Source organism: Gossypium hirsutum, chromosome D04, assembly GCF_007990345.1.
Source record: "Gossypium hirsutum isolate 1008001.06 chromosome D04, Gossypium_hirsutum_v2.1, whole genome shotgun sequence".
Lineage (NCBI taxonomy): Eukaryota > Viridiplantae > Streptophyta > Magnoliopsida > Malvales > Malvaceae > Gossypium > Gossypium hirsutum.
Genome location: NC_053440.1, coordinates 10,386,559 through 10,399,973, shown reverse-complemented (window position 1 = coordinate 10,399,973; position 13,415 = coordinate 10,386,559). Strand labels below are relative to the sequence as shown.

The 13,415-nt window shown below is 34.3% G+C and overlaps 2 protein-coding genes across 3 annotated transcripts; one reads left to right on the top strand and one right to left on the bottom strand.

Moving 5' to 3' along the window:
- Positions 1–737: 737 nt before the first annotated feature.
- Positions 738–3,351, top strand: LOC107925985 (uncharacterized). 2 transcript variants are annotated; one of them, XM_016856753.2, is made up of 2 exons: positions 738–1,076; positions 1,382–3,351. In XM_016856753.2, the coding sequence occupies exons 1-2, from the start codon at positions 1,014–1,016 to the stop codon at positions 2,477–2,479; spliced, it is 1,161 nt and encodes a 386-aa protein (XP_016712242.2). In that variant the 5' UTR covers positions 738–1,013; the 3' UTR covers positions 2,480–3,351. The 2 variants fall into 2 exon arrangements, with proteins under 2 accessions (XP_016712242.2, XP_016712243.2); XM_016856754.2 differs by having other exon boundaries at positions 744–1,076; positions 1,385–2,859.
- Positions 3,352–9,930: 6,579 nt separating this feature from the next.
- On the bottom strand, positions 9,931–13,044 carry LOC107926099 (CRM-domain containing factor CFM9, mitochondrial). The gene is made up of 4 exons (XM_016856899.2): positions 12,579–13,044; positions 11,984–12,269; positions 11,230–11,631; positions 9,931–11,120 (listed from the first exon to the last, which is right to left on the bottom strand). Exons 1-4 carry the CDS (start codon positions 12,650–12,652, stop codon positions 10,062–10,064), a joined length of 1,821 nt encoding a protein of 606 aa, XP_016712388.1. The 5' UTR covers positions 12,653–13,044; the 3' UTR covers positions 9,931–10,061.
- Positions 13,045–13,415: the final 371 nt, after the last annotated feature.

Genomic DNA, 13,415 nt, shown 5'->3' with positions numbered 1-13,415 from the left:
CTAACTAATTAATATCACAAGTTAGTTTGGCACAGATTTAATTATAGAGTAAATTATATTATTATGAAAATGTTTTAAATTTTTATATAAAATTAAAAAAAACTTACAAACCTATAATATTATAAATTTTTAAATTTTCTAACGTCCCTATTTCAACTAAAATTTTATTTAATTCTTACAGTAAGTATATTTCTGACATAAATTCTTGGTAACGAATTAAGCAAATAATAACAAATTTTAATTAGATTGTAATAAGCATAAAAAATAAAAGGTATAAATATAATCTAATATGAAATTTAATTATTTTTATTAAATTAGTTTTAAAAAAGTGTGTAAAATAAAGGAAAAAATGCAAAAATGAATAAATAAACTGTAAAAGACAGCCTCGGAAAATGAAAATTTATATTAATTAAATTTTATCTTAATTGGTATGAATTTCAAAAACAACAAATATAATCGGAAAATATAGTTAAAAAATAAAAAAAATTCCATTTATTAAGAAACGAATAACGCGGACGAGTTAACTCAAAAAGAAAGGTGACAGGTTTTAGCAACCGCCTAGGTTTGACAGATCAGCGCATGTGAGGTAATAATCCTCTACGAACACCTCAACATAACATAACATAACATAACAATTTTGGGAAGTTACGTTGGGGATGGGACGTGGGGAGGATTTTATTTTTATTTTTATTTATGAATTTATTTTGGTGGAGGAATTTTTGTGGGGTTATAAATTCTCGTTTATCTTTGGACTGGTGAAGGAGCGAAAAACAACCAAACGGCTATAATTGACGTTACACAACACGAAGCAGAGGCAAGGAAGGGAATTTTAGATTTTTTCTTTTCTTCAACTCTTTCTTAAACTTAACTCTTTACTTGGTTTATTTTCGCTAGATTTTCTCTCCTTCAAATATTGGCCTTTTTCTTTGGGGATTTCTTTTCTTTTTATTTGAATTCTGAAAAGAAATAGTTTTTTATTTTCAACATCAGCATTCTTCTGCGGTTGTTTAATCATGTCTGGCGGCTACTCTAATTCAAAGAAGACTGATGATATCTATGAAAAAGTTTGTGGACAGGTAATTTTTCTGCTTTCACTTTGTTTTTTAGCTTATTTTGGGGTTTGGATTAATGGGTATTTCTTTTTCTAGATAGTTGATGATTCTATTCTGGTGATTGTTTGAAATTAATTGAAAGGTGGGAAAATGCTTTCTGATAATACAAAATGAATTTTGATAAGAAATGGTTTTCTCGGGAAAATAATATTCTTTATTAGAGATGATGCTGTTAAGTAGACATAAATTGACATTGAATTTCGTAATATTTGTTTGTTTATGCTTAATTTCTTCATCTTAGAAGCTTTGCATTTGTGTATAAACTGCAGCAGGCATCCTTTGCAGCATTGACGATGTCTAGATTGCGGTGTATGTTGTGGGGGATCAATATCCGGATTTGCATCGTCCTCATCGCAATCCCGGTGTTCATGTTCGGCATATATTTGCACGGTCAAAAGATCACTTATTTCCTCAGACCGCTATGGGAATCACCTCCTAAGCCATTCCATGAAATCCCCCACTATTATAATGAGAATGTGACAATGGAGAGACTCTGCCATCTTCATGGATGGAAAGTCCGTGAGTCCCCTAGACGTGTCTTCGATGCGGTATTGTTCAACAACGAGATTGACATCCTCGCACTTCGTTGGAATGAATTGTCTCCATATGTAACGCAGTTTGTACTTCTCGAGTCTAACTCCACGTTCACTAGCTTACTGAAACCATTGCTTTTCGCTGGCAACAGACATCAATTTAAGTTTGTCGAGCCTCGTTTGACATATGGGATGATTGGTGGGAGGTTCAAGAAGGGTGAAAATCCTTTCGTCGAAGAAGCGTATCAGAGAGTTGCATTGGATCAGCTTCTTAGAATAGCCGGGATAGAAGAGGATGATTTATTGACAATGTCTGATGTCGATGAGATCCCTAGTGGGCATACGATTAATCTATTGAGATGGTGTGATGATATACCGCCTGTCATTCATCTTCAGTTGAGAAACTATTTGTACTCTTTCGAGTATCATGTTGACAACAAGAGCTGGAGAGCTTCGGTCCACAGATACAAGCCAGGTAAGACCAGATATGCTCATTATCGTCAATCCGATATAATCTTGTCCGATTCAGGGTGGCATTGTAGCTTTTGTTTTCGGTACGTCAGTGAGTTCATATTCAAGATGAAAGCTTACAGCCATACCGACCGAGTGAGGTTCCCTCACTACTTGAACCCCAAGAGGATTCAGGATGTAATATGCAAAGGGGCTGACCTATTCGACATGCTTCCCGAAGAATACACATTCAAGGAGATCATCGGGAAGATGGGACCGATCCCCCACTCGTATTCAGCCGTCCATCTTCCTGTTTATCTGTTGAACAATGCAGAGAAATATAAATACCTTTTGCCCGGAAACTGCAGAAGAGAGAGTGGCTGAATCAAGAAAATGTTGGAATATTTTCAAATATTTATAGTATCCCAATAACTATAAATGAATGGGTGTAATTAATCAAAAGATAAAACTTTTGGTCATTGGTCAAAAGTTATATCATTTGATTTTTTAAAAAAGAATTATAACTATTCAAAAAATATTATTTGAATAGTTACAAAATTAAATGAATAATTATTATTATTTATTTATTCATAAAGACACCTATTGAAAGATGTCTCTATGAAGAGACATGAAAATTCCTATAAATAGGAATGGGATTCATTTGGAAATCATATCAACAAATTCTAATATTATTTCTTCTCTTCCTTCATTTTCTAATATTATTAGATTATTCTATAAAGTATTGCTGCAGAAATCCTTTGTAGAAATTGAGTTTTTGTTATACATTACTCAGTGCATAGTGGACTATTCTCGTCAGTGCAAAACGCAAATAGTCATTGGCTTCATTGTATCCTCGAGGTTAATTTGCTTGGAACTCGTTTGCACACTGAAGATAAGTGGGGGCGAATATAACCTTAAAGATAGTGGCTTGATACACGCCTTGGAGCCTGTCCTATTTCTTCTTTTTCTTTTCGAGTTCCGATCGTGTGTTCGAGTTTTTTCCTTGCCGGAGTTTTGTACTAACAATTTTAAGGTTATATTTCATGATGACTACCACAACACATGAAAGTGGAACACTAAGGGAGTTGGCTTCCAACTTTGTTAAACTTGATCGTTTTGATGGTGGCAATTTTCGACGATGGCAGAAAAAGATGCACTTTTTGTTATCAACTTTGAAGATTGCTTATGTTTTAGATACTCCAAGACCTGAAGAGAATGAAAACGAATCTATTGCTGCAACCCGAGAAAGACAAAAATGGGACAATGCTGATTACATGTGCATGGGCCACATATTGAATGGTTTATCTGATGGTTTGTTCGACACCTACCAAAACGACGTCACCGCTAAAGAATTATGGGACAAATTGGAGGCAAGATACATGACCGAAGATGTTACAAGTAAGAAATTTCTTGTCAGTCGTTTCAATAATTATCAAATGGTTGATGGTCGTTCTGTTATGGAACAATTTCGTGATATTGAAAAGATGCTGAATCAATTTAAGCAATATGATATGAAAATGGATGAAATGATTGTGGTATCCTTTATAATAGACAAACTTCCTCCATCTTGGAAAGACTTTAAAAGAAGTCTAAAACATAAGAAAGAGGAAATATCTCTTGAGGCTTTGGCAAATCATCTTCGTATTGAAGAAGAGTATCGAAAACAAGATCAGAACCTAAATTCTGAAAATGCCAAAGTACATGTTACGGAGGAAGTACAGACTACTAAACCATTCAAAAGAAAGTTCAATCAGGCTGATAGAGCACCTAAGTTCAAAAAGAAACAAAAGGGCTCATGCTATCATTGTGGAAAGCCAGGACATTTCAAGAATGAATGTCGATTTTTAAAGAAGAAATCATCTTCTAAGGCTGATAATAACGAAAAGTTCGTTGCAATGATATCTGAAATTAATATGGCACAAGATGATAATACATGGTGGATTGATACCGGAGCAACCAAACATGTGTGCAAAGACAAAAGCATGTTCACAAAGTTCATACAATGTGAAAATGACAATGTCTTGTACATGAGAAATTCTTCCACCGCAACAATTAAAGGCAAAGGGTCTGTTGAACTACAATTCACTTCTGGAAAGGTTTTAACCTTAAATGATGTATATTATGTACCAGAAGTTAGGAAAAATTTAGTGTCTGGAAGTCTGTTGAATAAGTTTGGTTTCAAACTTGTTTTTGAGGCAGATAAGTTTATTTTGTCTAAGGGAGGAATTTTTGTGGGAAAAGGGTATATGTATGAAAGCATGTTCAAACTTAATATTATTAATAAGAATAAAAATACTATTTCTGCTTATATGGTTGAATCATTTTGTTTGTGGCATTATAGATTAGGTCATTTGAATTATAGGAAATTGAATGACATGTATAAATTAGATTTAATTCCTGTTTTTAATAATAATATTAAAAAATGCAATACCTGTATGTTGACTAAAATTACAAGAAATCCTTTCCCTAAGGTTAAAAGGAAAACAAAATTGCTTGATTTGATACATAGTGATTTATGTGACTTGCATAATACTCCTACATTAGATGGAAAGAAATATTTTGTTACTTTTATTGATGATTGTTCTAGATATTGTTATGTATATTTATTGCATTCAAAAGATGAAGCGCTTGATAAATTTAAAGTTTATAAATCTGAAGTTGAACTCCAGTGTGAATCATTTATCAAGTGCTTAAGATCGGATAGAGGTGGAGAATACTATAATCCAAGTTATTTTGAACTCACTGGAATTGTCCATCAAGTTTCAGCCCCTTACACACCACAACAAAATGGTGTAGCTGAAAGGAAAAATAGAGTCTTGATTGAAATGGTAAATTCAATGTTATCATATTCAGGTCTTGGACAGGGTTTTTGGAGAGAAGCTGTTCTAACAGCTTGTCATATATTGAATAGAGTTCCTAATAAGGAAACTAAAATAACCCCCTATGAACAATGGAAGAAAAGGAAACCAAACCTTAATTATTTAAAGGTTTGGGGTTGTAGAGCTATTGTAAAAGTTCCAACACCTAAATGTAAAAAGTTAGGTGAGAGAGGAATTGAATGCATATTTATAGGTTATGCACATAATAGCAAGGCATATAGGTTCATAGTAATTGAACCAAATGATTCAATTTCAATTAATACGGTTATTGAATCAAGAGATGCTATTTTTGATGAAAATAGATTTAATTCTATATCAAGACAATTACAACCACAACAATTGATTCATTCTTCAAATGAGAATGGGATTCCATTGAAACAAATTGATAATAATGATGAATCTTGTCAAGAATTAAGAAGAAGTAAGAGGATTAAAAAGGTCAAAGATTTTGGACCAGATTTCATTATGTTTCTTGTAGAAGGAAAAGGTGAAAGTATATGCAATAAGATACCTTATTGTTATAATACCGAATCTGATCCTATTACATTTGAAGAAGCAGTGAAATCTCAAGACTCTGCTTTTTGGAAAGAAGCAATAAATGATGAAATGGATTCAATAATGGGAAATCAAACTTGGATCTTAGTTGATCTTCCACCAGGTTCCAAACCAATAGGTTGTAAATGGATCTTCAAAAAGAAAATGAAGGTCGATGGAACCATTGATAAATTTAAAGCAAGGTTGGTAGCAAAAGGTTTTACACAAAGACAAGGTATTGATTACTTTGATACCTATGCTCCAGTAGCAAGAATTGCTACAATTAGACTATTAATATCACTTACCTCTATATATAATTTGGTTGTTCACCAAATGGATGTTAAAACTGCATTTTTAAATGGTGAATTGGAAGAGGAAGTGTACATGGAGCAACCGGAAGGATTTGTTGTTCCAAGACAAGAGCATAAGGTATGTAAGCTTGTTAAATCTTTATATGGGCTTAAACAAGCACCAAAACAATGGCACCAAAAGTTTGACAAGGTTGTTTTAGCTAATGGCTATAAAATAAATGAATCCGATAAGTGCATATATAGTAAATTTGATAATGGAAAGGGTGTTATAATTTGCTTATATGTAGATGACATGCTCATTTTTGGCACGGATTTGGAACAAATAGAAAACACAAAGAAATTCTTGTCAAACAACTTTGCTATGAAGGATATGGGTGTAGCAGATGTTATTCTTGGGATTAAAATAACCCGAGATGAAAGCACTATAGCTTTATCACAATCACATTACATTGAAAATGTGCTTAAAAAGTTTGATCTTTTCAACTGTATACCAGCATCTACACCCATGGATCCTCAATTAAAATTAGTATCTAATGCTGGTAGGAAAATTGATCAATTGAAATATGCAAGTCTAATTGGTTGTCTTATGTACATAATGACTTGTACAAGACCAGATATTGCATATGCTATTGGAAAATTGAGTAGATACACAAGTAATCCAAGTAGTTTGCATTGGCAAGCTTTAAATAGAGTACTTAGGTACTTAAAGAAAACTATTAACTATGGATTGTGTTATAATGGATATCCTCCAGTTTTAGAAGGGTATTTGGATGCTAGTTGGATTACAAGTTTGGAAGATCATGCATCTACTAGTGGGTGGATCTTCATTCTTGGTGGAGGAGTCATTTCTTGGGGTTCCAAGAAACAAACATGTATTACTGATTCCACCATGGCAGCAGAATTTATTGCATTAGCCGCTGCATCTAAAGAAGCAGAATGGTTAAGAAATTTGCTTTATGATGTACCTTTATGGCTTAAGCCAATTTCACCTATTTCTATCCATTGTGATAGTGAGGCTACTCTAGCAAAGGCATATAGCCAAGTATATAATGGAAAGTCTAGACACATTGGATTAAGACATAGTTATGTCCGACAATTAATCTCTGATGGAGTGATCACTATTAATTATGTGAGGTCAAGTGAAAATTTGGCAGATCCTTTGACAAAAAGTCTTGCTAGAGATGCAGTAAAAAGGACCTCAAAAGGGATGGGACTCAAGCCTATTAATTAGAGTCACCCATGATGGAAACTCGACTCAACGCTTGGTATAACGTCAAGTCTTGAGTTCAATGAGACAAAGTACATCATTAGTATGTGACTGTTAGCACTATAAATAAATCCATCCTAAGATTAAAGTGCTAGGTACCCGTAATGATAAGGGAAGGATGAGTAATGTACTCTTAATGGACCCATAACATAAATATGTTAGAGTGTTATAATTACGGGAACACTTTTGATGGGATCTACCTATGTGAGTGGAAGTGTGGCCGCTTCTAGGAGCTTAAGGGCTTGGCTCTGACAGCACTCATGAAAAGAGGACATAGACACATGGCTATAATAGTGTCCCTAGATACTATGCATTGACTGATGTTGAAATCATTGTGTGAGATGTGTTCAGTTAATCAAATGGAATAGTTGGTTCAAAGCTTAGTCTACCATACAATTTCGATTAACTTTAACATGTTTTCACTAAGTGAAGGTTCAATCGTAAGACACCTTTATTTATGCAAATTGATTTCCAAGAATATCAAAATCTAAATATTTTGAAAATGGGGGGAGATTGTTGGAATATTTTCAAATATTTATAGTATCCCAATAACTATAAATGAATGGGTGTAATTAATCAAAAGATAAAACTTTTGGTCATTGGTCAAAAGTTATATCATTTGATTTTTTAAAAAAGAATTATAACTATTCAAAAAATTATTTGAATAGTTACAAAATTAAATGAATAATTATTATTATTTATTTATTCATAAAGACACCTATTGAAAGATGTCTCTATCAAGAGACATGAAAATTCCTATAAATAGGAATGGGATTTCATTTGGAAATCATATCAACAAATTCTAATATTATTTCTTCTCTTCCTTCATTTTCTAATATTATTAGATTATTCTATAAAGTATTGCTGCAGAAATCCTTTGTAGAAATTGAGTTTTTGTTATACATTACTCAGTGCATAGTGGACTATTCTCGTCAGTGCAAAACGCAAATAGTCATTGGCTTCATTGTATCCTCGAGGTTAATTTGCTTGGAACTCGTTTGCACGCTGAAGATAAGTGGGGGCGAATATAACCTTAAAGATAGTGGCTTGATACACGCCTTGGAGCCTGTCCTATTTCTTCTTTTTCTTTTCGAGTTCCGATCGTGTGTTCGAGTTTTTTCCTTACCGGAGTTTTGTATTAACGGAAAACAACCTGCTCGAAAGTCTTAAATTACGAGTCCTTCCGCGAACCGGAAAGGGCCTCCATTGGCCGTTTAATGGCTATAGCTTAACATTGCTAGAATTAATACCTTTATCCAACAAAATCTAGTCATTATACAAATTCGGAGGCATATCTGATAAGTTGTTGTGGGAGAAGATAGGTTTACTGGTTTGCAACGCTTACTTATTATATCTCTCAGCGGTCGAATGACATCTTCGCCGGATTTTTCTCATTGGTGGGAAATTTGTTTTTCTTCAAGTAATTGATCCATAACTCGTTGATTTGTACCATTTGACTGCTGTTTGCTTATTCTATTGGTCATATTGCTGAGCTATTCGTATATTGCTTTATTATTTCATAAATTATTATAAGTGATCATATTCTCAGTAAGATGTTAAACACAATGGATGGTGCAAAGTTTTCTTATCTTTTTGCTTGGCTTTCCTTATGGATGGAAAGAAGACATTTTTATATTTTTCAGTATACAAAATCTGGGGCCCTATGCCTTTGTCATAAATAAATAAACCTTTATAAATAAAGTAAGTTTCTTTTTGACTAAAATTTGAGTTAAATTATTATTTTAAACAAATTTCACCCACAATCTTCTAAACAAGCACTTGGAGGACAGGACAGAACACAAAACAGAACAGGGACACTTCTTACATGTTTTTAATTGGTAGTTGAACTCTCAATCTTGGTTTTTTTCTTTATTCCCAACTTCCAGAGAACACAGTATCCATATACGTATATGTATATAAATTATAAAATAAAGGAATGGCAGTTGAAACTTCCAGGTGTAAATGATGAAAAATTCAAACTACTAATGGGAAAGGGTCGTGAAATTGAGGTCAAACAAGTGTTTCACCAATCTGCAGATTGCTTCTTCTGCATTGATTGCTTGAATGCATACGCCTTGCTTCTTCAATCTTCTAATATTTATGCTGAAATATGTTTTTGAAAGTGTTTCTTTAAACAAATAATCCTTTTTAAAAAAAACAAAAAATGAATATGCTCGTTTGTATCTAAAATTTACTAATTTAAATTGTCCATGTAACATAACATATCATATTCATTACCATGGATGAAGGCAATATATAGAAAAATATAAAAATAATATATTTAAATATTAAAAAAATAACTTAAAGCCGACTAGGTTTTAAAGAAATGTTTAAAATTAGATTACCTGTTTTTAATCTGTCAATTTGTGATTGATGCAAACGTGTTGAGCTACATTAGGCTTCTGCTTGTTTTGCTGTGCAGTGTGCACCGTCCCCCTTGACTTTACTTACTTTAAATTCTATATTATTGGGTTCTAACTTGAGAAAATAAAACTACATATTTTATGTATCCATGTGTTTTCATATATCGTATATATTGATTTGATGTTTATATTATTTTTTATTTGATATTCAAATTGGAGTTGATTTTGGCGATTATTATTGATGCATGCAGTTGTTGAGAAGTGATGTTTGTGGAACTCATTGAAGCCTCTTTTTAAATTTTATCATGCGCCATCCAATTAGATTAAACTATCAGGATATGTATTTTCTTTTCCCAATGAGACCTTCAACCGAACTAACAAGTCTACTGCTCATCAGGAGAGGAAGACTCAGATAACAGCAGCACTGTGATACATCATCATCATCAATAAACACGGAATGAATTTTAAGAACCCACCAGAGGACGAGAAACTTCATTCAACATTTCATTTTGCACTCACAAAGTATTTCCCACCCAGTTTTTCTGTATACGATGCTACATTTTATCCCGCAATATGAATAATGTTAACAATATAATTCAGATCCTATTAGATTTAGTCACTGAACACATCATCAGCTTCCTTGGTAATCTTTTTCCTATATTCAGCATCCGCGTTTCTGCCTCTACCAATCCTATCGACCTTCCCATATGCGGCTCTGTTTGACTTCTCAAGCTCGGCATTATCTTCATAACAACCGTCACTCTCGTAATATTTGACCCTATTTTTCTCACTTCCCTTTGTGGTATAAAATCCATCCTCTTCATCACTGCTGCTCCTGAAATTTTTACTACGATTTGATGCTCCGAAATCATCATCTTCATCTTCCTCAACCTCCGATTCTCGCATTGCACTGTCTAGGTCATCCAACATACTTTCCATCTCAGAATCTTCTTCTGCCACTGCTCGTCTATAACTACCTCCAGCATTTCTCTTGATACCAGCAGTGCTACTCCACCTTCCAACTGTATCTTGCTTTCTTTTTTCCACCATAGATCTCTTGAACTCAAAATCTTCTTCCGAACCATCATCATAATCTTCACTTCCAGCCTCACTTAAACCACCAGCATTACCCCGATCCAGCCCAGCAGCATCCCCAAAATTATCTTCATATTCATCCACACTACCAGCAGTCCTCTTGTTCCCATGTGGACCTTTCCAACCCCTTGACCCTCTAAACTCATCATCAGAGTAATCATTTTGAAGGTTATCGAATCTCCCAGGCCTTCCTCCAAACTCTTGTCTATTCCAGTATCTAATTCTCCCAATCTCTTCTTTTTCTTCTTCTTCCCCTTCAGCCCACTCTCGATCAGCTGCATGCTCGATCTCATCTATAAATCTGTCTAGATCCTCCTGGTCACTCTCAGCAGGAGCTTCTTCATGTGCCAAAGTTGTCTTAGGTTCTGCTATAGGCGACTGGTCGCCACGAAAGACATATGGACTGCCTTCTTTCTCATCGATTGCATTGAAGAATGTTGCAGCAACTCTCTGAATACTGGCCATTGCGACTGGATCCTCAGGGTTTATACCTTCTCGCCGAAGTTCTTGTTCTATCTTCTTTATGTTTAACTTCTGAGCTTCAAGAGCTTGTTCAAATCTGGCCTTGAACAATGCCTGCATTTACGAATGACAAGGAATATATAATTCTAAACACTTTGCAGATACAACGTTGATGCAAAACAAATGCAATTTCATGTGTAAGGACCATGATAAATTTACTTACCTTCCTTTTGGTAAGAGTATTGATGGGAATCAGATTTTTTGGTTGGCGATAATTTCGTCCACGGAACATGATAATTGTTTTCACATTGTGTATGTTAATGACAATTCCACCACTCAGTCTCGCAAGCATGGTTGCCATTTCCTTTATCTTTTCTTTGGGGAAGTTATCACAACAAACTTGCACTGTCTCATGAAATTTCCAGTGGAGATGCATATTTTGGACAACTCCTCCAAAGACCCCACGGACTCCAACGGGAACATAATTTTTGTTTCTGAATCCAATCTTTTTAAATGCTTGAAGCTGCTCAGGGGTCAAAAGCTCGGGATCATGCACAGAAGGCGGCAGCTCTGGAAGCTCATACTTCTTGAGTTTTTGTAATAGAAGTGCAACTTTCTTCTTAGCCTGAGTTAGTTATACAAACCATATGCCGATTGAATTATTTTCAAAAAACCAATAATAAACGACCAGAGAAACTACCAGAACTTATGACTCATTTTCTCAGCTAAGAATTGCCATTTTTCAACAGTAAAGCATCATTCTAACAATCCTCTAGCAACAACAAAACTACCACACTGGAAAACAGGAGAGAACACTCAAACTCTCCGTCTGAATGATTGTTTAACCTTGAAAAAGAGTTAAAACATTAAAACTCCTTTACACTAAATCAACTACGATATGCTACAGGCAAGCGTCAAACATAGAATCACAGCAAGAAATAGTTGATTGTCACTTATTAATGGCACAAAAGACTTACTCTCTTGAGGTTGTAAATAAGCCTCTCCTCATCAGTCATAAGCTTTTTCTTAATCTTCTTCGCCCTCCGGATTTCCCTAGCTGTTTTACCAGACTCTTTCTGCATTCGTCTTTCGACCTTGCTTCGCATACTTCTCCCCCTTGAAGTCGACATCATCCGAAACCATCCATTGAAGGGATCAGTGAAGGAAGGAAATGATGCAAAATTATCTTCAAAACATCCATCTAATCGTATCACATTGCTTGAAATTAGTTTGGGAGCAGTATCCTTAAAAGCCACAACATTCCTGCATTTTAAATAACAATAATAATAAAACAGTCAAACGAATAAATCCCAATTTTTACAGTAAAAAAGGAAACTTGTTAGAAATAAGAAATTGTTAAAAGTCCATCAAGAATCAAACTAAAGAATACGAATAAAACCCAAAAAAGTAAGGAAAAACTAATAAGACACTCTGTTCCGATGTAAAGGAAACTGAAGAACAAAGGTGTATTAGATTATAGGTCTGATTGATGGGAACTAACAAAATGACAAGAAAAAACGATACCCAGAGCTTGATTTAGTCTTATTTATGGGGAGAGAAGGAGAAATGTACCTGTTGGGATTTGATTGCAACAGAGAAGACAGAGTCTTCAAGCAGTGTTTTTGAAGATTCCTAGCAGCAAACATTTAATCTGGCAATAAAGACCTCTCTTTTCCTCTTCACTCCGAAAATCAGTTGTTTGATGTCATGGTATCTTTGCCGAAATAGAATGGGTAACGGTGAAGTGTTTCCAGGGTTTTGGGTTTTTAGTTTTTCGCTTAACGAGAGGGACAACCCATTAATTTACTGTTAGATATAATCTCTATAATGCCCTTAAACGACGCCGTTTCAATGCACTCATGGTCATTGAGTCTGGGAAATGACTTCTTTTTCATTTTTTAAAATCTATAAGCAACAAGTACACATCTTTACCGCACTAGAACACCACCCTCCTCTATCAGATTTAACAAGTTTTTACAGTTTCTGTATTCAGCTCAGCACAAAATGTATGAAGAATTTAGCAATTCTACCTAATCATGTCAAGGCAGTAAGCAAAGGCCTATAAATAAGAGAAAAGTTAGGTAGTCTGGACACTTACCTAATCAATTCAAGGCCGTAAGCAAAGGCCTATAAATAATCGAGTCAAGTACGTAAACTTCGGCCCAATTTCATTCTTCTGGATAGAAGTATACAAGCTGAACTACTACAACGGAGATTGAGGTGAGAGAATATGCGTCCTTTTGGTAAGGATAACTGCCACAATGAGATTTTTATTACACAAACCAAATCATCCATTGTACAGCTTTTCATCGAAAAAAATTAATCTTTTTTTTTTTCTGAATGATCAATTAATTGTTTACATTTATGAATTTATGGATTATTTTTATTTTGTTTTCGGCTAATGTTCAC

Excerpts from the sequence above, each read along its gene's own strand:
- LOC107925985 (XM_016856753.2), top strand. The coding sequence starts at position 1,014 with ATGTCTGGCGGCTACTCTAATTCAAAGAAGACTGATGATATCTATGAA. Across the intron at positions 1,077-1,381 it reads ATGAAAAAGTTTGTGGACAG|CAGGCATCCTTTGCAGCATT; the intron begins GTAATTTTTCTG and ends TATAAACTGCAG.
- LOC107926099 (XM_016856899.2), bottom strand. The coding sequence starts at position 12,652 with ATGTTTGCTGCTAGGAATCTTCAAAAACACTGCTTGAAGACTCTGTCT. Across the intron at positions 12,270-12,578 it reads TTGCAATCAAATCCCAACAG|GAATGTTGTGGCTTTTAAGG; the intron begins GTACATTTCTCC and ends TTTAAAATGCAG. Across the intron at positions 11,121-11,229 it reads ATACTCTTACCAAAAGGAAG|GCATTGTTCAAGGCCAGATT; the intron begins GTAAGTAAATTT and ends TCGTAAATGCAG.